The 24,286-nt window shown below is 53.0% G+C and overlaps 1 protein-coding gene across 1 annotated transcript in view; it reads right to left on the bottom strand.

The window, feature by feature from the left end:
- The window catches only part of Cacna1b (calcium voltage-gated channel subunit alpha1 B), a 188,234-nt gene that overhangs the window by 98,784 nt on the left and 65,164 nt on the right, over nt 1-24,286 (bottom strand). The window contains exons 11-16 of the mRNA XM_071601213.1: nt 20,950-21,159; nt 16,607-16,719; nt 10,788-10,900; nt 8,607-8,738; nt 8,367-8,439; nt 1,894-2,011 (exon numbers count right to left, since the gene is read on the bottom strand). Coding sequence (XP_071457314.1) covers nt 1,894-2,011; nt 8,367-8,439; nt 8,607-8,738; nt 10,788-10,900; nt 16,607-16,719; nt 20,950-21,159 — 759 coding nt within the window. The remainder of the gene's footprint in view (nt 1-1,893; nt 2,012-8,366; nt 8,440-8,606; nt 8,739-10,787; nt 10,901-16,606; nt 16,720-20,949; nt 21,160-24,286) is intronic.

Raw genomic sequence — 24,286 nt, 5'->3', positions numbered from 1 at the left:
GACCATCTCAGCTTGCTCTCCTAAGTCATCTCATCATTTCAGAGGTTTCAGTCGTGGCACTGCTGACACACTGGGCTAGGTAATCCTTGTTGTGAGGTGTTGAGCAGCATCCCTGGCCTCTGTCCACTCCATGCCAGCAGCCCCTCAGTCATGGTAACAAAAAATGTCTCTGACACTGCCAGGTGTGACTGTCCCTTGGGGAAGGCTGCCCATTAGAATGCACAGACTTGAGCCCCTTTTTCCCAAAATCTAGGGGTTCACCTTGCTCAAGTCTCTATTCTCTGGGGGGCTCTGCCCAAATTGCAGCTGGCCACCATCAATGACCTGCGTAGGTCAGGCCACTCTCCAGTTGCACAGGTGCCCCACTTCCTGAGACTCAGGGCCACCTAAGGCCCACGACACTATCTCATAGCCAGTCCTGCTCAGGACTCCAATAGAACCCACAAGACTGAATACTGAGGCCAGGATGACGCTAACTAAGGGGGATACCTCCAAGCACTAAGTACTACCATATCTTTTACAAAATGTTCTATGCCCACAGCAGAGCTAAGGGCCACACTCTGGAGACTCAACAGAGGGGCATGTGGGTACAGCCAGGAGCCATTCTGATTGACTAGGGAAGAGGATCTTGGTGGCCAACATGCCCGAACTACTGCTCTGTCTTGGAGTGGTAGTGCCCCTCTCTGGACACTGGCCTCTCCTCTGAGGATAACACTGCAGCCTCCTTCCCTCTCTGGCTACCATAGCTGCACTTCCTTGCTTTATCCACACTGGGGATCCAGGCCTACCATCTCCAAAGCAAACTCGGTCCCTCAAACCCAGGCCCTCCCAGACCTCACACTCAGCCTCAGCAGAGGTGGGACCCCTGACCTGGGGCTCTGGGCCTGAGCTGTAACCTGAAAGCCCACGCTTGCAGATGTGAGTCCCTACGGGGACTAGCCCCAGAGACAGAAAAGGAAGAGGAGTCAGAGGACAGAAATAAGGGGAAGCAGAGCAACACCCAGAGGGCTGAGAAGGACAGAGAGAGGTGGCCAGGTGTGTGGAGGTTAGTCATGTGCAAGAAGGTGAGAGGTGAGCAGAGCAGGCAGGTAGGCATGGGGCAACTCAGTCTCTGTCTCCAGCTCAGACCTTTCTCCCAGACTCCACAGGACATTATGCCACCAGGGTTCTTAAGGCACACAGGCACTCCCTGAGAACCTGCTGGAATATATGCTCTCAGGCCCCAACCCAGCCCTGCTCAGTGTGACACTGGGCTAGGGTTTTAAACCCTTGGGGGTCGGATGCCCAGGTGCGTTCCAGAACTGGAGAGCTCTCCTTGGCCTGCCCTTCCTACCTCAGCTACAGTTCTCCTGGCCTTCAACCTGGCTGGCATCATGAGCCCTGTACAGTCTCTGGATGTTCCTTGGCCCCAACCTGAGGGAGATCTTGTCCCCTGCTGTTGGCCTGCCTTGGCCCTTGCAGACCTGCCCTTTGGCAGAAGACCCTGGAGCAAAGCCCACTGCTGCCAATCACAGAAGGCTTTCTCTGCACCTCTCTTCACATTTTCAGCAGGGGAGGTTTTTATGACCTATGTGCCAAAACTTAATCAAAGAAGGAAGCAAACCTGCTGTCCTGATGCTCTAAGTCACCACCTCTCTGCAAGGTCCCCAAGGCTGCTCAGAGTGTTTTTCCTGAGCTACAGCAGGCTCTGCCCACCTGCCCCCACCTCCAGACACCACGTAGAGCACCTTTAGACCCAGGGCCCAGGTCATCTAGAGGATGCTCACTACCCACACCTAGCTCTGAGAGCATGCAGCCAACACACCAGTGGCCTTCCTGGAGGGAGCAAGAGGCAGCCATGGGGAAAGCATGCAGAGTGCTGACCACCTGCACACCAGCCCCACAAAAGGATACAGTTTCCAAACAGCGTCAGGACGATGAAGTAAAAGGAGGAGAACATGCCTTTGCTCACTCCACCTTGAGATTCTATCCCATGATACATCACTGCATTCCAGTCCTCGCCTGTTAGGATCTGCAGAAGAGAGAACACCACAGGCATGGCCGCCTCACGCCCACTTACAGGCAGGGCCCGTGCACACGTGCAGGCCTTGACAGTGGTTCTGGAGACATAGAAGCCTAGAAACCTGCAGAGAAACCTCCTGAAGGACATGACTTCTGACCGGGATCAGGTGAACAGATGAGCACACTCTGGGTTTTCAGCCAAAGTGGAAAGGGCAACGTGAGCAAAGGCCAGGAGGAGGGCAGGCAGAGGGGCAGAGTCTCCCCAACACCCAGAGCTGACCACACCACAGATCTGCCATCGAGGAAGCTGTGGGGCAGAGAGGGGAGCAAGCTCTGCACACCAGGCACACACAGGACACAATCAGACCACAGGTCAGTCCTCCACTTGCTGCTGGCATTCAAAATGCCACTGTGAAAGAGGTGCCAGGTGTGTGGAGGTCAGTCATGTGCAAGATTTTTCACCTAAACTGCTGCCGCATTTCCTGCTGTCTATTCACCCACCTTCTTCTCTAGAGGCACTTTAAGGTTTTGCTACTACGTCTCTGGGGCGCATGTCAAAAAGTCAGTCTAGAACTGGCATTCCTGGGGAGGAGGCTACCCACATCTTGGACTTGTAGACATTTCCAGAGTGATCACCCAGCAATGTGGGGTTCTTTCCTCACATCATCACACCCTCCTTGCCATGACATACTCTGCCAACTCCCAGTCTGGTGGGGGGAGGCTGGATACCTCCCCAGCCCAGACCATGGGGCCTTTCCCATGCCTGCCTTTCAACCCAGCCACATGTCCGGCAGCACTTTCTCTTACTGGACTGAGTCTTCCTTATGCATTCTTGCATGTACCAATCCACTGTCTGCACTATTCAGTGGAAATATATTCTATTCTCCTGTTTTTACTTAGATATTATAAAAATGATAATATTATCAAATCTACCAGCCTTTTCCTCTATGGTTTCTGCTTTTTACACTTTGTGGAAGAATTTCTGTCCGTCCCATGGTCATAATAATATTTCCTTTGAATCATTTTAAAGAGTGATTTTTTTCCACACTCTGAGAATCTGTGGCAAAGATGATCTAACTTTCCCGTATGGAAACCCATTCCCAGACCCATTCAGTGTACCCTTCCCCCACCCATTTCTACTGTGCCTCTCTTGCACAGCCTCTTGTCCACATCTGGGCATGCTTCTGGCCCCCGGCTCTCCTTAGAGAAGGTCTCACAGGCACCACACCATCGCATGACTACAACCTCATTAGCCTTGACATCTGGGCGGGCAAAGGCCTCCTTCCGTGGCTACTCCCGCACGTTTCCCTTGCATGTTCAGAGTGCTATCAGGCTCTGTTGGGGCCTAGCACTCTGCCCACAGACCTCCAGTTCTGGTCTACATCTTGCACGTCCACATTGCCTTGCACAGCTGGGGGTGGAGGAAATGACTTCTCCCCTACTCTCATGGTAAGTAGGCTAGCTATCACTTGTTTCTTGAAGGCTAGGAATAACTCACCTCATAACCAATGGCCCAGGACAGGAAGCAGAAAGACTAAAGCAAGTTTTGACTATTGACCTATTTGAAAATGGTTATAAAATGTCCCCATTTTTCTTTCTTCTTAGGTCATTTGTGTTTTCCTCCAAAAATGCATATTTCATCTACATTTTCAAATCTATTGGCATTAAGAGTTGCCAACTTTTAAAAAATAACCCTTTTTAATAGTTACGACTTCCAGTAGGGCTAGGGTACTTACTTATTTTTAACTTTTCTTTCATAGTGTCTGTCTATTTGAATGACAACAAGGGTGCCTTTGTAGTATAACAATCGTTCAACATCTATAGGAATTTCCTAGGTGATCAGACAAAGGGCCAAACACACTGTTTGCCCAATGAGCATGCCACTCACTGCTGGCTGGACACCGCGCTTCGGCCAGGTCTGCTTGCTGTATCCACAAGCTCTCGCCACCTTCCCCTTTCAGTTTAACGGAGGCTGGCGCAGATGTGTTGTGAGACACTGTTCCCACCAGGTGTCTGGGGTGTGCTGGCGGCCAGGTGAATCTACAATGGCAGCATCAGATGCAGCACCCCCTGCCCTTCTCTCCTCCTTCTTCTAACCTTACTAGTCCTTCTCTCCCTTCTTTTCCTGAACTTCTGTGTGGGCTAGTGTTCACATTACTGTACCAGCCATGCTTTGGTCAGCATGTATTTAGAGCTACCTTTTTTGTAACCCTTCATTTTTAAAATCACGTATTTTTAAGAGCTCAGAAAGGTACGATGAATAATTTCACAAACTTCTGTGTACCCATCACCCAACTTAAGAAATGAAACATCCAAAGAAGGCTGAAGTTCCTTGGCTAGACATCCACAGTCCTTCCTACCCCTGGCACTGGATGTGGGGCCTGCAGTCGCACCCAGTTTTCATACCCACTACGTACATACACAACACAATACACTTTATGCTTCCCAGCCTTGCTTAGTTGTGTGTGCTTTGTTTGTATTTTTCGGAAACTTATTTATTTCGTTCAACATTGTGTCAGTGAGATTCATCCCCAGTGATATATTTGGCTCTTGGTCCTGCACCCGCCCCATGCATGGTACTGCACACTTCCCGTGCAGCCAATGATTATCATTTCAGTGATGTCCAATTGTTTTTTGTTACAATTGATGCTGCTGCTATGGCCTTACACGCTTCAGGCAGAGACTTCCCAGAGCACAAGCTGAGGACAGGAACTGCCAACTGTGATCCTCAGTGTGCTGGATGTCACGAAATCCCTCCCAAGAGGTTCCACCTGCCCAACAGTAGTATAAAGGGTCCCTCATTTCTAGTCTTCTCTGAAACCTGATATTGTCATATTTCTTAAGTGTGGGAAAGATTGTCTCACTGTGGGTTTAATTTGCAATAAAGTTGACTACAGTTTGTACAAGTTTATTCAGCAGTCTGGTTTGTTTTCCTGCAAGTTACTCATTTATATCCTAGGACACAATTGGTCTTTTTATCTTTGGAAGTTTCCAGTACATTCTGGAATAGTCCTGTTGGAAATGTCTTCTCCCCATCTACAGTGGGGTTTTGTGTTTTGCCTTGTCTGGTTTGCCCATCCTTACCTGGGTGGTCCGTGTTCCTCTTCTCAGAGCCTTCCCTGCCCCACAGTAACCATGACGCCCCTGTTGCTGTGCTTCTAGAATTTCATGTCCGCTTTTCACACTCGTCTAGAACTGACCTGTGTATTCAGTTCACATTTTTATACATGGACAGCCACACACTGTCCCACACCCTTTGCCATGACACCACTTGGTGTTCTGTGTTATAGATATTTTATCTGTGAGTAACGATGTTTTTCTTTTTTGTTAATCCTGAGAATTCTTACTTTATTTCTTCTTATACTACTACACTAATACCCCTGACACTAGTGTAATCTGCTAAATTTTTATTTGCAAGGAGTGTTAGGTTTTATCTTTTCCAGGAAAAAAAAAATTACACTCCAAACACCAGATGGAGATCACAGCAAGTCCCCAGTGCTCCTCACCCAGCTCTGGAGAGCAATTCTTCAAGAGTTCAGGGGCATTTTCACGTCACGTGGATTTTCTTCCTCAGTCTGTTAATGCGATGAGTTACATTCATGGACTTTCAGTGTCAGTGCTGGCTCGTGTGTTATGAAGGTAGGTCCAGGCATACCTGGGTCCACTAGTGGGTTTCCCCTGGGAAAACGCCCATTTGTGAGAATGGCCTGCATGTTCTTTGTTTCTCATATCCAGGTTATCTAGTCTTATAACATCAATGAAGAGTTTTCCTTTCTACATTCTCTGGAGTAGTATGTATAAAGTTGGAATGACTATTTAAATAGTAGAATTAATTCATAAAACTATCTGAACTTGGTGGCTTGGGTACATTTTTGACATTCAATTTCTGAAGTGATTCAGGTCTCCTACTTCTTGGGTCAGTATTTTTTTCTTCTGTATCATCCACTTAAATGCGTGTTTGCAGTGCTTTCTATAGCCTCGGAGGGGTAGGAACTCTCCACATCTGTGTCTGAAAGTGTCTTCCATTCCACTCTCGCACTTGGGCACAGCTCTCGGGACTCAGCACCCCAGGCTCAAGGAGACAAGACTTCTTTAGTCTTTTCTTTTCTAATTTTCTTTTTTTTTTTTGGTGCCAGAGCTTCATGCATGCCCTCTCCTACTGAGCCGCATCCATTCCCCATCTCTTCTGCCTCTACCTTAGCCGCCCTGGGCATCTGCCACCCCAGCTCCTGCTGGCTCAGGTCCTCACGGTTTCCAACGCTACACCCTCTCTTGCAGAAAGTACAGAGTGAAGTACACCCTTATTCTTTAACTTGAAAATCTCCACTTTTCATCTCTAGGATTTCTATTTAGTGTTTAGTTCATTTTCACTGAATTGTTCTTTGTGTTAGGCACTTTTCCCCCTGATTTGGGGCTTTATGGTCCTTCCTCTGCCCTTGGAGAATCAGAGGCGCACTCCGCCTAGAGCCATCAGTGCTCTGTTACTGCCCTTTCACTGGGAGTCGTCTCACCTTCTGACCACAGGCACTGCTGGTCCTCTTCTGGGCATAGTGTTTACCAGGTTTGGGTTTGGAGGTCACCAAGAGCAAAGTAGAAGCTGCTGTCCCCCTCCATGCATGCCTCCCTGTCCCCACTCTCGCCCACTTCAGAAGCTTCCTTCATGAGAGCACAGGCCCCATCCAGAGGCATCCTGTGGGGCCGACAGCCCTGGCCAGCAGTCTGCACTGCTGCTGCCCTGGCAACCTTGCTAGCCTCCTGCAGCTCTCCTCAGCCTCCTTAAAAGACCCAGCACCCTCCCCCATGCTCAGAGTGCTGAGTCACATGTGCACACTGCCCACCTGCCTCTTCCCAGACCAAATCCTAGTGTCTGGGTCTATACTGTCTCCCAGGGAATGATTCCAATCTGTTTCTAGTCCACAGAGATTTGGTTTCTGCTTAGCTAGGTCCTTCTATCGTCCTGTTGCTGTGTTCAGAGCAGAGGGCATGGAGTCTGATCACAGTACCTCTGATCAGAAGGATCACCTTTTCTCCTAACTATACCACTCGGGGAAAAGCCTGCCCTGGTATGTAGGGCCCTTCTGACCTGGCTCAGCCCCTGCAGCCCACCTGGCCCTGCCCACCCTCTCACCATACCCACTCTTCCACCCAGAATCCATTTCTCCTGGTTTCCCTCACCTGGTGCCTGGCAGCCCTGGTCCTGGAAGCCCAGGGAAAGAAGAGCCCCTTCCTGTCCTAAGTGGGCTGTATTCCTCAAGGAGCCTATGTCCACCCTCTACGCAGCCACCCTCCTCTGTCTCCTAGGCTAACAGATCCTACAGGAAGCTACTGACCTGTGAGCAGCCCAGAGCTGCCCATGCATCAGGGAGAGAAAGGTAGTGTGAGGAGGGCGGGCGGGCAGCACCCTCACATGGGGACCCAGAGGAGGGGAGAGGAAGGAGGGACAAGCGTAGCACAAGGGCCTGACGGTCCCAAAGCTGAAGTGCCCCTACGGGACGCACTCCCTTTCTGTGGCTGTGACTGAGCTGATGGCATGAGAGGGGGGATGTGAGGAAGGAGGCCACCAAACTTCTCTCTTAGCCATTCGTCTGGTTTGGTTTGGACCATCAGCTGGAAAGACACCCTTTCTTTGAGACAGAATGGGACACGAAGGCCCCTCCTCACATACATGGATTCAGCTTTGGCCCCCAGAAGCCAAGGGAATGAGCCAAGGTCCAGCCTGGAGTGCACGCTGCCTGTCGAGCCTCCCTGGGAGTCACCACAGGTAGAACAGCAGCAGCCTGCCACCCTTCCCAGCCTCAGAAGGCATCCAAGCAGGTGCCATGGGTCAGGAGTTCATGGCATTACCTCATCAGTGAGGCCAGACCGGCAGCATTTGTGAGGCCACAGCCCTACAAAATAGTCCATAAAAGGGAGCCCCCCAAGAAGGCAAGGTCACCTGAGCCAACCAGGCCCTGACTTATGGAGTGGCCCAGCCTCAGCTGCCCAGGGGCTATGGTGAGCCAGGTGCAGCCCCAGGTACAGAAAGACAGAGGCACCACGTGGCTGAGACATAGCCAGGTGGAGTTCAAAGAGAGCTCTGGGCTTCTGTCCTCAAATGACAAAAGAAGTGGTTCCAAGTCCTGGAGGCCAAGAGAGAACTGATGGCTTGGAGGCAGTGTCTGCCCTCAGAGATGCGCCTACTCCTTAGTGACTCCCAAGCACCCAGCTTCCCTTGAAGCAGGCGATGCACCTGCCTGTGTTTGTGTTCTGCTCGGGGAGGGTTCTCTCCAAGTGCTACATATGTGGTTGTGCTGAGAAGCTAGGGAAGGCTAGACCAGGCACTTTCTCAGCACCAGCAATGTGAGCTGAGCAGAGCAAGGCCTCACCTGGAAGACCGTGAGGATGGCAGCCGGAAAGGTGTCGAAGTTGGTCGTTGGAGTCTCATCTTTGAAGTTAAACCTGAGAAAAACAGGAAGTCTTGGGAAGAGGCAACCCCACCAAAAGCAAGGGGAATGGGCGCCTTTCAAGGATCTTCAGGAAGGAAGGCAGGTGGGAGAGGCACCGTCTGCTCTGGGCTCTGCCTCCCTCGAGGGACCTCAGCCTGTCCTCCTCGACAGTTCACTTACTGTCCCCCAAACAGCTGCATCCCCAGGAGAGCAAAGACCACAATGAACAGGAAGAGCAGAAAGAGGAGGCTGATGATGGACTTCATGGAGTTGAGCAGAGACACCACCAAGTTCCTCAGGGAGTTCCAGTACCTGTTGGGAGCCAGGCAGGGTGGTCAAGGACCTAGCTATGGCTAAGGCAGCCTGTTCAGAGCCAACCTCACACTCACCCAGGCTCTCTGCAGTCACAATGCTCTATAGCCTTCTGAACCCTAAGGGCCCACACCTGCAAATGAGTCTGAGCTTCTCTCCAGGGTTCCAGACATGCCATCTGTGACTTAGTACAGGCCCATGGGGACAGCAGAGACACTGCCTGCCTCACTAGACTCAGGTCATCCTCCCTAACCTACATCCAAGTCTCTGTCCTTGGCAGAATGAAGTAACCACCATCAGTGCCCACGCCTGGGCTTGTTCTTCCTTGGCTTCCACCCTAAAATGCCCAGTCAGCCACCCAGAGCCAACACCAGCACCAGGTGAGATGCAAACTACTTGTCCTCAGCCCACACTGGAAGAAGGAACTACAGTAACCAGGTCTTCCTTGCAGGCTAGGTGAAGTACCCCCTCCACTGAGGACCAGGACACAGGCCACAAGTGCATAGGGAGGGGCACCACACAGGCCATTTCCTAGCACCCCTCAAGGGCCCCTATCCCACTCTCCTGCCTGATCCCTCCATCAGAGGGATCAATAGGCTCCACCTGCCTCTGCTGAAGGCCTTGCTGCTAAGTGGGACTCCACCTACCACCATCCTCAGACAGGCTCTTCCAGGAGCCCACAGCACCCTTCCCTCCAGGGACCCAGGATCACCCCAGTCCCCCAGATGCTCCTTTCCACCTGCTCTTCCTGCCCTAGGGGAGGTGGCCAGATGGACACTGGTCTCCCCCATGCTCACCATGCCACTGGGCATCCCAGGGCCCTAGAGCAGTGTCCTCCTCCCCGGCACCCATGTCAGAGGCCCCGTCACTTTCCATGGACTCTGATGATGTATGTGAGGGCAGGTGGCAGGAGTGCTGGGAAACCGACTCTCAACCAGGACACACAGGGGCCAGCTTGCCTGGATACAAGGTCACCTGCCTCTTGTCAGGAAATGGAATCCTGAAGGCTGAGGCGAAGGACGCTCTGTGGACACTTCCCAGGGCTCTGGGCTCTCGTTAGTACATCATCACAGGAGAGTAACCAAAATGGAAAACTCACTGCAGGAAGCCCTCAGCGCGTGTCAGCGCCAAACTGCACTGAACTCCGACCCAAACCTCTTCCTCATTCACACCTCCACATCTTCAGATGCTCTTTGCTTTAAAACAGCTGGAAAAGATCAGCAGAGCTCCACCCTGCCTGGGGAGGTGACCTACCAGCCCAGGCCCTACACTTCTCAGTGCTGACACTCTAGTGTCTGGGCCCCAGCTACCAGGGCCTCCACTCAGAGCCTGACCTGAGGATGAGCTGGGCCCACAGTGACAGTCGCTGAGGCCACTGTGGAGAAGGTCTTTCTCTGCTGTCCCCAGTACAACTCTGCAGTGAGCAGAAGGACCTGCGCCCAGTTCTCTCACCAGCTGCACCATACTACCTTCTGGGCCTTGATATCCTCATGGGAAAAATGGAGCAATTCACTTCCACAGTCAGGACTCAAGTGAGCCAGGACTGGAAATAGCATCTCATCACTGTCACTGTCACCAAGGCTTGGGGTCAGGCAGGAGGGTAGAAAAATCAATCCAGGAAGCAGGAGGCTTTTGGGCTCTAGGCCAGCTCAGGTGAAGTCAGGCGCTGCAGAGTGGGTGGGCAGGCGCAAGGCAGGGAGATAACTTCTATCTGAGAACATCCATTTCCTCTACTAAAACAAGTTACCTCTGAAGGTTGGTAAGACGAACTGGTGGTTTTGAGAGATGGTGTGAGTTTGTGGGGGCACACTAGCAAGGACCAGAAGCGAGCTGCAGCCCTGGGCCAGCAGGGAGTGGCCTGTGAGGCCTCACATGCAGGTGCCCTGGTGCGTGCTGTTTCACATCCAGCTTTTGACATTCCAACCATAAGCCATGGGGAGAGGCTCTACACACCGTGGATTCCCAGGCACCAGCACTCTGTCAGCCAACCTCACACACTGCCTCCCTCCACCCTCCGTCTCCCCCATCCAGAAGCACACAGTAACATACTTTGTGACCTTGAAGATCCGCAGCAAGCGGAGTGCCCTCAGCACGCTGATCCCAAAGGAGGTTCCTGGTTTTATGGCAGCCCAGACCACTTCAAAGATGCTCCCCACAATGACCTGCAAGAGGCATGGCATCAGCCTTGGAGTTCACCTGCATCATGCCCATGTGTACAAAAAGGCACGCCCAGGAACACGCACGTGTGCTCTGTGTGTGCATCTGCACAGCTATGTCTCTGCAGGCACCCACCCTACATCTTCAAGCCAGACAAGGCAGCGCAGATACGTAGGTCAGAGGACTTCCATCCTCTCTCCCACACCATCCCAGACACAAGGAGGGCACAGGACATACAGCAAGACCAGGCCTGCTGGTGTCCTGACAGACTAAAGCCACCCGTCTAGTGCCTCACCCGTGCTTTATCACAGCCGCAGGACATTGCGTCTTCTTAAACACCTCTGGGGCTGGGAAAGCACCCTGGAAAACTCCTACAACCCCCTCCCTGGTCCTGAACACTGTAAGCTGTACCTTTCTTCTCCCAGTGACCAGGAGCCAGATGTACCACCAGGAATAGACTGCGGCGAGCCTGCCCCTCTGTTTTGCTGCAGGATCACCTCATGCACAAAGGAGATGCCCCCCACCCCCGCCGCCTTCAGTTGCTTTTCATATGGGCAAGGAAGGCCAGTCTGGTCAGTGCTGGAGCAAGGGGCTCAGAAAGGACAGACCAAAGAAAGTGGAGCCCAGCAGCCCTTTACTACCTTCCCCTGGACAGGACACACAGGGTCACCTTGAATCCTCTCCCAGGCTACCACACCTCACAGCGCACACTCAGGGCTCACAGTCAGTATAAGTATCAAAGTGTATAAGTTACATTTCCTTTTACTTACAGTTCTGCATTTGGTGTAGAAAACTCAAAATGAGCATTAACCAATTACATTTTATTACCCTTGCCTCATATATCTTCCAAGGTTCTAGTCATTTCTGCCTATATTCCATACCAAGTGCAAATCTGACCAGCTTAACATCACACATTCTCAGCAAGCCACCAACAGAATGAAGAACGCACCACTATAGAGCCCTGTGGTGTACCACTAGAGACTCCTCACAGGGGAACAATGATCTGTCAACCAGTATGTCTGAGCATGGATGGTGAAGGCGCAGATTCAGTCATCTGTGGTCCGCCCTCTGGCTCTTCCACAAATGCACCTGCAGGGCGTGACACAGTTCCACCAACACCCAGCACCTGTGACACCTGTACTGCACCTGTGTGACAGAGGGGCAAACTCGCCAAAGTCTGCTCTTGGCCATCACATGCTGGCCCTGGACCACCACCACCAATTCTTCTCTCAACTAGCAAATGACCCCGATGATTGCCCCAGATGGAAGACTAGCTTTCTAAACCTACTTCCTTTTCATTGTTGGTTTTCCACTAACTCTTAAAATTTGTCCCCACGGGTTCATGTGGAAGGCGGCCTCAGAGATGGCCCCCCACCATTCGCTGTTCACGCCCAGTATAATCCCCTTCCCTTGGGTTGGTTAGATATGAGGACTTGCTCCTAGAAAACAGAATACCACAAAAACAATGGAACTTCACCTCAAGGTCAGGCTCAAGGCACTGTGGACCCATCCTGGGTGCTACCATCTCTTTCTCAGGTCACCAGATGCTGTGTTGCCAGGATATTTCAATCACCTATGGAGGGGCCTAGGTGACCAGGAACTGAGGTCTGCCAGTAACTTGAGGAGTGAACCTGGAGACTGGCCAACCACCACGACAACCTGTGCTGGAAAGTGAACTGTCCACCCCAAACCTGGGGTGACTGAGCCTCCCTGGAGACTGGGAACCACGGTCATCCAGTCAGGTCACACCCTGGTTCCTAACTCACATATACACTGAGATAAGAGAAGTTTGTTATTTTAACCACTAAGCATTGGAATAACTGGTTCCCAAGCAGGAAAAATCAGCACACACTAGAAACAGACATGGGGTGTCACTACCATAAAAACTGAAATGAGGGAGTGGTTTTGGAGCATTGTGCTGGGGAAGGCTTTGAGCCCCGAAACACACTCTGTGGAGTGTTGGACCATGAGGAAGATGCATGCAGGGGTCTGTGGGAAGTGGGGGGACTCCACAGAAAACCCAAGGCAGAGCACTGGAACAAAAGCTAGCCACTGTGCTGCCCACGGTCCTGCAAAAAGCAAAAGCTGTGCTTGATGACCTGGAGGGCTGCTCTGCCTCAGGATATCTCCCAGCCAAGTGCACAAGGAGGTGCCTGGCATCTTCCTGCTGCTGTCAGGCATGAGCAGGGAGCAACATTAGGAAAAGCGTCACTCAACAAAAACAAGCCAGGACTTGCTGGTTCAGAATGCACTCGGTCTCTGCAGACACCAAGGCTACCAACATGGAGGAATGCACCGTCTAACTATGCACTTATTCAGATCGAAAAGCCACAAGAGGTGGTGCTTTGGGAGCAGTGTTCAGCCACCCCTCAGCCTGGCAGAGATGGGATGTGGCTCAGTAAGCCCTCCGGAACACTAGAGGGCGAGCCCTCAGTCAGCTCAGCAGGAGCACAGGCAGGGAAGAATGAGGCTACAAGAGTTGTGGGTATGTGACAGTTGTCCACTTTATGCTTTGAATGAAGCCCTCACTGCTCTGCCACTGTGACTTATTTTTAAAGGGACATTTCTTTCTCTTCCCCCCACCCCTGCCCCCGTCCCTATTCTCAGGGGAAGTAGGATTACCTTTCTTCCCCATTCTAGGTGGAGTTATCTATCCTTGAGCACACACCCACCTCAAGAATGAAGTAATTCAGACACGGGGGTGGCACCTGAAGATCTCCCAAATTAACAAGTGATCACAACTCTGGACAAGGGACACCTGCAATGAAACCTTTGAATCACCTCTTTTAAAACCTCCTGTTCCCCTTGTTGGGCAGAATTACAGCCTCTGGGACAGGAGTCCCCTGTGTTTCTCCTTTGCTAACAAAGCAGTAAAATTTGTTTTTAATTCTTCTCAAAACTGTGTCCTCATTATTGGATTGACGTCAGGACAAGGACCCAGTTTTCAGTAATGGGTACAGTTTTGTCTAATGGAACAAACCTCAAGAAAGTTCCATAGAGGTACCTTGAATACCCAACCCATCCTTAAAAGACAGCAGAGACATCACCAAACTAAAAAATAATTATTAAAATTCTCTCTCTCTCTCTCAAAAAAAAAAAAAATAGGTCTTCAGAGTCCCAAAATCGAACTAGTAATGAGATAGGAATCCAGGATTACAGAAAAAGAAAAGCAGGCTGAGTATCAAGGAGAACCATCCATGAGGTGTTGGAATGCAAGAATCCATGAACCTCTGAAATGCCAAATAGCATTTGTGAGCATCCAGCCCACATCCTTAGCTCCATCCCTGACTTGGCTCACTCCCCACCTGCAAAAAGTACCATGTGGACAACACACACACACACACACACACACAGAGAGAGAGAGAGAGAGAGAGAGAGAGAAAGAGAGAGAGAGATAGAGGAAACTGGAGCCAGACTCTGTGCCTCTGTCTTGACTCCACCTCTAGTCCAGCCTCTAGGCCTGTCCCTCTACAGACACCGACACCCACAACCAGGGGCTGCTGTCTCTCCCTCTGGAAATAGCCTGCATTCTTCCTTAAATCGGTGTCTGCTTTCCCAAATCAATGTGCCTGTGTCTCTGGCACAGGTTGAAATTCTTTCCCAGCACAAACACCAAGGCTTCCACTTATCCTGGGTTGAGACTTTTCTCAGCAAACTCCTCTGCAGACAGGAAGAACAGGTTGAGAGAACTGTAGAGCTGAAAATATGCACGATCTTCCAAGATAAAGGAAGGGAGACCCAGAGGGGATCCCAAGCGAAGGGCTGAGTAGGACTCCCAGTGTCCAGCTGGATTTCAGAGCTGCTACAGACCGGTGCTTCCTTGTGCTCCCCACGGGCCCGGCCCTTTTTGAATAGGAATGTTGACAGCAGCTATCCCAGGCCTGGCCCACCACTGGACACTGAGTTTGGGGTTAAAAAGTGGTCTCTTGTCTCTCAGGCCAACAGATCACAAGAAGCTGCAAGAGCTTGCTTGGGGAACCACAACCAGGGACCCTTGCCACCCAGGGCTTGACTCAGTTGAGGACAGCCTGCACTCCAAGTTATGGGAGGGGATGAGGCTCTCGGGAATAGAGAGGGGTGGTGTGCTTTACGCTGGGGCCGGAGGGTAGCCTGTGGGCAGCCTTGGAGTACCCCCATGCTCCTCACTCTGGGGTTAACGCCCCTCAGGTGTGGGCTTAGTGACTTGCCCCTAACAAAAAGAACTCAACAAAATTAAAGGAACACCTCCTCAGCTTGGGCAGCTTCTCCCTCAGGGACCTCAGTTCTCTCAGCCCACAGGCTGCCACACTGTGAGGAAAAGCAAGCAGCCTACAGAGAGGCTCCCTGACCCAGAACCAAGACTGCATCCCTGGTCTTCAACTAGGCTGAAACCTCAGGAGAGACCCTGGGCCAGGGGCACCCAAGCAGCCACACCCAGATTCCTGACCCACAGTGTGAAAAGTAAGAGATTTTAGCAGTTTTGAGTTGTTAAACTCTAGAATAATCCTTTAGCTATGTGCAGACTGCCCCATATCCTGGAGTCCAGTCGTGCAGGTCAGAAGGTAGGAGCGTATCTGCAAAGCCAGTGCACCTCTGACACCCCCTCAGTGCCAGGACCTCTGCCCCACTAGCTCCTGCCTGTCTCTGTGGCCAGAGAGGCAAAGGGTGAGAGCCCTGCAGTCTTCCCACAACCACTCAGAATCACAGGTGCTGATCCCAGAGGGCCCTGGCAGCCTGGCACAGTGTGAGCCACTAGCAGCTGGGCAGTCTTGGCCAGGCATGGCCTGTCTCAAGTCTCTCATCTGCAAAGTAGGGGCCATGGGCACAGTGGCTGCCAACTGCAAGATGCAAAGGGAGAACATAACAAATCCAAGTTGAGCTGAATTTCCAGCTGAGGTTCTCCTTCACCCTGTCACCACAAACCAGAGAGCTCCAGATTCTTCTACAGGGCATGGGCTCTGCTTGCCACCTAGCCTGTGGGCAGGTAGTGACAGGGCCAGGCCCAGGCTCTGGGCTCAGCACCAGGGATACATCCTGTGTGATCTGTAGGGCCAGGTAAGGTGACACTTGTGTGGCCCTTGCCCTCTGTCCCAGCCTGGACTAAAGGTGAGCCACAGAACATTCTGCCCTAAGGCTTCCCCGACCTGTGAGATTGGGAAGGGACCACCCCACCCCTAACCCCACCCCAAGGAGGGTGGCCTATCACTTCTCCCTTAGTGGCAAAAGTACACATGCCAGAGTGCAGTGGGGTCAGGAGCTCAGCCCAAGCTCTCCAGGGGAGACTGAGCCTGCAGTAGGTTCCAGGTCCCAGCACAGAGGGTGCTACAGAGCCTTGATTGGTCACGAGCAGACAGGAGGGGTCAGAGGCAAGAAGGGCAACATGCTGCAGTGGGAGGGGCTGTAGCAGGCACCCCCAACCATCAGGCCAACCCAGGACAGGCCTGTGCTGACTCCCTGCACCTGCCAGTCTCTGGGTAGCCTTCAGGACCTACAGGATCACAGATCTCAGCCCACACTGGGCACACATGGGGAAAGGGGTTTTGCACACCCAGGTAAGGACACATTCAGACCACCCAGACCCAAGCAGGCATATTTTAAATTTTTAAACTTATTTATTTATATGTGGTACCAAGACTGGAAACCAGTTCCTCACACATGCTAGGCAAGCACTTTACCAGCAAGCTATAGCCCAGACCCTTACGTAGTCATCTTTAATGAGGCACCTCCCTTACCCCAAAGTCGAAGCAGTTGAAGGAGGACCGGAAGTAGCTTCTGGGCCCCAGGCCATACATCTTCAGGGACATCTCTGTGAGGAAGAGACCCAGGAAAACAAACTCTGCAAAGTCTAAGAGAAGTCGGAGAAGAGGGAGGTTAGCACAAGGCTCCTCCCACCCTGCCTCCAGCCCAGACTGGAGGACACCACATTTCTGGTTCTTTCCAGGGCTGAACCTTCCAGGCCTGGTTTGCATCCTGAGCTCTGAAATCTCATTCCAGGACAGGGACACAAGAGATGCTGTTCCAGTCTGGAGGATAAGGGCCCAGGGCTAATGTGACACAGCTCTGGGATCCAGAGTCATAGGAGACACCTTCCGAGGAGGGCCTGCAGATGTGCAGCTGGGCACGGCCTCTGGCCGGGCTTGCACCATTGGCTCCTCACTCTGATCACAGGCAGAGCCCCTCAGCCTTGTCAGGGTCTCCCTGTCTTTCCACAAGAGCTTCCTGGCAGCCCTCCTTAGGACCCCACAGCACCGCGTTTAACTTTGACTTTGTTCACGTGTTTGCCCCACATAAGGAGAACTCCTCTACACCTGAACATCTTCCAGGCCTGTCCAACACACACTCCCAGGGGTCACTGGCTCTGCCAAGGGCTTTGGTGATGCCTCCCCTGGCTCTGCCAATGAGTAGGGGCATGATGGAGAGGGTTCAACCCAGGAGTCTCAGAGGTAATCCTGCTGACCCTCCAGGTCCTCAGGGTTAAAGGGAGGCCACACTGAGGCTGGAGGGCCCACAAATGCCCACTAGCCTAGCCCAGACAGGAGTGAAGTCAGAGCAAGAGAAGGCAGTGACTCCAGAGGCAGTCCCAGGCCTCCGACATGTACCACCCAACCAGCCTGCCCTTCCCAGGCAGGAGTCAGTGGTAGCCATCCCCTAGCTCCTGGGAACCTACTGCCTGAGCAGGCCAGATGTGGGGAGTGGACATCAATGAGGCCCTCAGAAGCCCAGACCTCAGAACCGAGCCACTCTCAGTGATCCCCCTCCCAGAGGATGGTACTGGGATCAGGAGACCAAAGGCACTGTGGCCGCTGGTCAGGGCAGCAGCTCCAATCCCAGAGCACGGCCACAGAGGACAAGGCCATGAGAAGGAAGGGAGGCCAAGCTGGGGAGCCAGTCGCTGGGCAGATGCCAGCTTATCCCCCTGGGTCTTGGCTGAGACATGGGGCCTTAAGGCAGACACAGCTCCTAAAACACAGATGATGGAAGATGGGTAGCACACTTCACATCCCTGTGCACCCTGAAATCTGCCTTCCCCACAAGTCCCCAAGGGCTACACAGTAACGATCCAAACACTTCAGTAAGGAGTCCGTTTATAGCAGCCCAGATCCAGATAAGCAGAGATGCTAGTTCCAGGCCCATTTAAGCACTGAGCAAACAGAGAGGGGAGGACCCCTCTTCTACAGCCTAGGCCCATGGCCAGCCAACTCCTGGGAGCAACTCTTGCCCAACAAGCCTGGCCCCTGAAGCCAGCCAGGAGATCACCAGGCACTTTCACTGAGTATGGGACGATAGCAAAAGGCCAAGAAGCCTACTAGGGAAAGCCAGAGCCCATATCAGGCACAGATGCCACTGACCCTTAGGCAGGGCCTTCTTGGGACAAGAGGACCATCCCCAACCAGGCCTGTTGCTGCCTCAGACAGATGCCTGGGCCTGGTTGTTTCAGCAGCAGGTATGAGCAGCAGCAGGAAAGCTGCACCCCTCACAGTCCAGCTCAGAACAGGAAATACACAAGTAGCCTGCAGAGTCCTAGTGCTCCTGGCCACAAAAACCTCAAAGTCCCTCTACATGGTCACAAAGGCCTTTGCCTGTGCCATCAGTTTCCCATGAAGCACCCTGGGAGAGAAGAGAAACAGGACTATGGCCACCCCCGTGGGGACCACCAGCAAGGCTGCCCAGGCCCTCAGCTTGCTCCTAGAAGACCAAAGTGAGAGAACTTTGCAAGAAACAGGTACAAAATTGGCCAAACTTTAGAGAAAGGGACTAGGCACTAGAAGTCCCCAGCGTCCTGTTGAGATGGCCTGAGCTCACACACTCAGCCTCCCCTCTGAGGCCACAGAAGAGGATCATCCATTCTTGCGCCAGCAGGCACAGTGCTGCTAGGAGCTGGCGCAGGAGATAGCACCCACCCTGCTCTCCAGGAGTTCACAGGCAACAGGGCAAGCAGAGGAGGAAGGTAAAGGTGTCCTGTGAGAGGCCACCGTGCTCTGGGAGCAGAGGGGAGGGCAGAGAAGTGTGTCCTGTGGATGTGTAAAGCCTCTCGGGGGCTCCCTTTCACTGCTTAAGCCTCAGTTTCCAAGGTCCTGACGGGGCCTCAGGGTGGGTCCTTGGTGGATGGGCAGGTGCACAGAGCTAACTGACTACAGGGTGGCAGGCCTTAGGCCAGGGCCCCACTATGAGCACTGTGAAGCTGGTCTGCGTAGGACCTCTAGAAGCCTGCTCTGCCCTGCAGGATCAGACAGGGCCCCAGGCACTATCAGCAGAAAGGCTTAGACTCAGCAAATGCCCACCTCTCCCTCCAGCCGTTTTCCCTCTGTGAGGACAATGGACCCAGGAATTCCAGGAAAACAGCAGATTCCCAGCCAGTCTGCCTGCGGCCTGGCCCAAGGCTGGGGTACTTCCAGCCCACACTTGCACCATCATACATGTAAGCAGGCCGTGCAGGCTCCCACTCACACAGGCACCCCACTTTCCCAGCCAGCAGACACCCAGAAGGCAGGAGTGACCATGAGAGCAGCTGGGCACCACCAGGCCCAGCCAGCTGAGGGGAAGAAGAGAATCCATGGTCCCCACCCAACCCCAAGGGTAAGGAAACTAAGCCTGAGGGTCCAGGAAGACCCTGAAGTCACTCCCAAGCAAAGTCCCAAGATGCCAAGCTACCACTCTCAGGATCCAAAACTGGGGACCAGAGCAGGCTGCTGCGTGACACAGCACTGCTCCCCAACCCTCCCTGGGGCATCTGAGCCAGGCTGTCTCGGCTCCTTATCCTTCTGCTGCCTCTTTACCCTTCCCCTGAGAGGCAAGTAACAGATTCCTTTTATCTTTTTCTTTTTTTCTCAGAACCAGGGAGTAAACCCAGGACCTCATAATTCTAGGCAAGTGCTCTGCCACCGACAGACCCAGCAGCTGAAGCCCAGGCTGCATAAGTGTGCATGCACATGAGCACACACGTGCGCACAGGCGTGAAGCCCAGGCTGGGTGAGTGTGCATGCACATGAGCACACACGTGGGCACACGCATGACCGTGGGCCCGCCTACTGCAGAGCTGCCAGCACCCACCCAGCTCATGAGAGCCCTTCAGGGCCTGAGTGGGCCACACAGGTTGGACAGCTGGGCTAGGACTGTGCCAGGATGCTTTCAGGGTTCAGCAAAAATTCTCCCAAGTGCCTCAGGCAGCTTCCAGAGAGAGAGGGAGGCCTTCATGGGAGCCCCAAAGAGCTCTTGCCCTCAGGCCCACTGCAGACACCAAGCAGGGTGAGTGCAGCTGACCCCTGGAGGACAGGGAGGCAAAAGCACTGACCACAGGATGGAAACATCAGTGGATTCTTCAACACTTCACAAAGTAAGACAGCAGAGCCAAGCTGTGCCCCGGGGGCCCACAGAGCCCCGGAGTATGCAGGGCCAGCTTCAGAGTGCCAGTTCCGATCCTGGACAGACACAGGAGGCCCCAACCACCGGTTACCTTCCTCTTTGCCTTCTCCTGACTATAGCCGGGGCCAAGACAAGCATGACACGAATCCCTGTTGCTGCCCTGGGCTCATGGACACAGGATAGCAAGTCATCTCTGGTCATAGCAGTCCTGATGCTCATATGTCCAACCCATTGTACAGGAGAACGTAAGTATCCAGAAGAGCCTTGTGACAGAGCATGCAGCCAGGACTCTGACTCCTCGGGAATCCAGGCCAGGAGTAGCACAGAATGAAGTGCCTAGCCTATGGGTCTGAAACCCTTCAGAGGGAGGACACAGGTGTGTTTGGCCTGGCTCATCCCTGGCCATCCCACACACTTCCTCCCCTGGGCAACCCAGGACCTCTCAACTCATCACACTACTGATGCAGGGCATCTAGCCACATCAGTTGGGCTGCCTGGAACCCACCTGCAGGCATGGAGGGGAGCCCTCAGGCCTGGGACACCACCCAGGCTCCAGCAGAGGCCCCTGGGGACTGACCAGGTCTGTGCAGCAGACAGGAGTTGCGCCCAGGGTGTTCCAGGCAGAAGAGTCGTGGACCAGGATTTCCAGGCTGCAGAGCAGATGGGTTTGGGAGGTGCCCTGAGAGAGGGAAGGGCGGGGCAGGGTACATACACAGAGCTGTGGTGAGCCGCTGCGGCTGGTTGTAGTGCACCATGGCCACACAGAGTGTGTTCAGAGCCACCACACACAGCACCACCCAGTAGAAGCTTTGCGCCTTCACCATGCGCCGGATGAAGAACCGGAACATCTTCTCCTTCCTCCGGAAATACGATGAACTCTCTGTCTTCCCACTTTTGAGGCTGGCACGGGCAAAGGGGGACCCTGCAAGACAAAAGGCTTGCTGGAGCTCAGGGACCAGCGGCCCTATTCTCAGACATACCCTCAAGGACAGCCTGCCCCATCCCCTGCTCACAAGCCATTATGCACTAACCCTTGCCACCCCCCTGTGGGGAGTCCAAAGGTCTCCATGAGGCCTATGGTCCCTGGCTGCCCATGGAAAGCTGGCTCGGTCTGGACTGCATGGTCACTGTCTCTGGTCCCGGCACGCTGGCTACCTTCCAGAAGGTAGCCCTGATGCCCTGGGCACCCTTGTAGGCACTCCAAGCTTTTTCCAAGAGAGATAAATCTGACAGAGTCAGTCCCTCCCCAAGATCCATCCCTCCAGTACACCCTGCCCCCCAACTCAGGGGTCAGCAACCACTGGCTACCTGTTTCTTAAGCATCTCTCCTGGACATGCATTTGTTCTTGGTACCTGGCTGATGTCCTGTCCATAAAGGCCAAAACACTAGCTGTCTGGGAAGTGTGCTGACCCTGCTCTCACCTGACTCCTTCCTCTCTCCCCAACTCACACCCAAACCTCTGCTGCTTTGATCTTAGCAGTTCCCAAATGTAAAATGCCCCCTTCCCCAGGCTTCCTTTCCATGGTGGCTCCTCAGCTGGGGGTCTTAGCTTCAATGTCACCTTTACAGATCATCTTTCTCTGGACACTCCATCTAAAGTAGGGTCCTCCCTGCCCACACCCTGCAGTGATACCCACCTCATGGCCACCTATCACCATTTGCTCATCAGCCTGTCCTTATCCAGCTCCCTGAACAGTAGCCATGTTGAAGTTTTCATCCCTGAGCCCCCTGCCTGCATGTGCACACACACTGGGCCCCCAGGTAAGAAGGCCAGAGAGGGCAAAGCTACTGCACGGCACACACAGCTAGGGAGAGCAGGGAACCACCTCGGGGGCGGGGGGGGGGGGGTCTCCATTCTGTCCCATGTAAGGAAGACCTCGCAGGGATGTGCCCTTCACAACTGCCTGCCACAACCACACCCACCTGGGCCCATGACATACATGATGTCATGGTACGGATGTGAGGTATCCCCAAAAGCTCATGTGTGAGACAAAGCAAGAAGGTTCAAAGGGGAAGTGATTGGGTTTTGAGAGCCTTCATCAGTGACTTAATCCCCTGATGGGGTCAACTGAGTGGCAACTGAAGGTAGGTGGGTGTGGCTGGAGGAAGTGGGTCCCTGGGGGTGTGGCCTTTGCCATATATGTATACGTATATGGCCAATGGAGTCTCTCTCTGCTTCCTCATCAGGTGAGCCACGTGCATACGCCACACTCTTCCACCATGATGTTCTGCCTCACCTTGAGCCCAGAGGAATGGAGCCTGCTGCATATGGACTGACACCTCTGAAATTTGAGCCCCAAGATAAAGTTTTTCTCCTCTAAAATTGTTCTTATCAGGTCTTTTAGTCACAGCAGAAAAAAGCTTAAAACACAGGAACACAGAGCATGTCAACCGCTACGGCACTTGCACAAAACCACACCCCACATTGCCTGCAGAGCTCCCAACACACACTCAAGGGGTGCCGGGGGGGGTGGGGGGCAGGAGCCAAGGATCCTCTACTGCAAGCAGACAGGGACTCTTGCTTCTCGTGCCACCCACACTCCAGGGCATAGCCAGAACTGCTTCAGCCTCAGGTCCACAGGAGCCTGGGCACCCAGGTAGAAAGTGGCTGCAAGGCCAACACTCCCATGAGTACTTCCAAGGTCCTGCTCTTTGGGATGGGGGCGCAATCCCAGCAGACAGCAATTCTTAGCAAGCAGCCACTGTGTGCTCAAGTCTGCTGTGGGCAGTGGCTCCGGCCCCATTCTTGGAGGAAAGCAGGTATCGACAGTAAATGCAGAAATGCATCATCAAATGGTAGTCTCGGTGGGAAGACCACGAGATAAAACTGCTTCTCAGCTTTCTGAACCTTCCAGACCTAATCAGCATATAGTCCCTATGATGAAAAAGCTTATTTCAAGAAAAACAGACCTGAAATCTTCAAGCTAGGAGAAAATCAAGAATTAAAACAACCCAAGAAAGCTAAATATCAGTAAGAACAAGATACAACTGACAGCACATCATATAAAGGAATCCAGATATCTCTAAGAGGAATTCACCAGTCAATACGCAGTCCCTGTGACCCTTGTCAGTACTATTTGCTCAACAAACATGCACAGATCATTTGTTCCAGGCCCTGAATGAAGCCAGAAAACAGAACGACCAAGATCTACCCAGCTCTCAGTGACTTTCTAGAGGCCAGGGAGGAGGAAGAAGAAAGCCAGTGTCTTTCCAGCCTGGCTGGTGTGTCCCAGCATGGAGTAGCAAAAGTGACATGGGCTCAAGCAACATGCTGACATGGACCCAAAGGCTGCCACCCTTGACCTTAGGGTTGTGTGACCTGGTGCACGTCTGTCACACAAACCTGGAAGCCACTCACTTGGCAACAGATCACAGGCCACCTGTACCTTTAAGGGTCAGCTGGGATTTAGTGAGACAACTCTGAGTGGAGGGCTAAACATAGGGTGCAAAGAATAGGCTGATAACAGCATGTGGGCAGGGAGACATGAGAGCCCAGCACCTGAGACACAGCCATCCTCAGCTGGAGGGCAACCAAGGGGACCCAGCTGTGCTGGGAACACAGAAACCCAAGAATGGCTTCCTTCCCTCCCAGCCAGCCCCAAGCCTGTCCTGACCAAGGACCAAGGCCTGCACACACTGAATGCAAGTATGTCCTCGGGCTCTGCTAGGGACTCAGAGGAAAGTCCATGAGTCCCAGGGATCCAAGTACAGCACCCAAGTCACCACACAAAACAAAGCTTAAAGAGAGAAAGAAAAACAAACTTCCCTCCTGAAATTTCTCAGCAGGCAAAATGAAAGGAAGTTCACTCTGGAACTTAGTGAGACAACTCTGAGTGACTGGAAGGCGAGGCAGAGGAGGGAGCCATGAGGCAAGGGCAGAGGTACAGAGGAGCAAACCAGAGACACACTGAAGGGCAGTGACTCCTAGCAAAGCAGCAAGGAAAGGAGGCGACCATTATAAGTGGGGAGGCCGCTCCCCACGGCAGCAGGGTGGAGCTACAGGTCAGGGCCTGGGTGTCAAGCTCCAGCAGGGAACAGGCCACAACAA

Source organism: Marmota flaviventris, chromosome 13 (genome assembly GCF_047511675.1).
Source record: "Marmota flaviventris isolate mMarFla1 chromosome 13, mMarFla1.hap1, whole genome shotgun sequence".
Classification (NCBI taxonomy): domain Eukaryota; kingdom Metazoa; phylum Chordata; class Mammalia; order Rodentia; family Sciuridae; genus Marmota; species Marmota flaviventris.
This window is presented reverse-complemented; position numbering and strand designations above follow the sequence as displayed.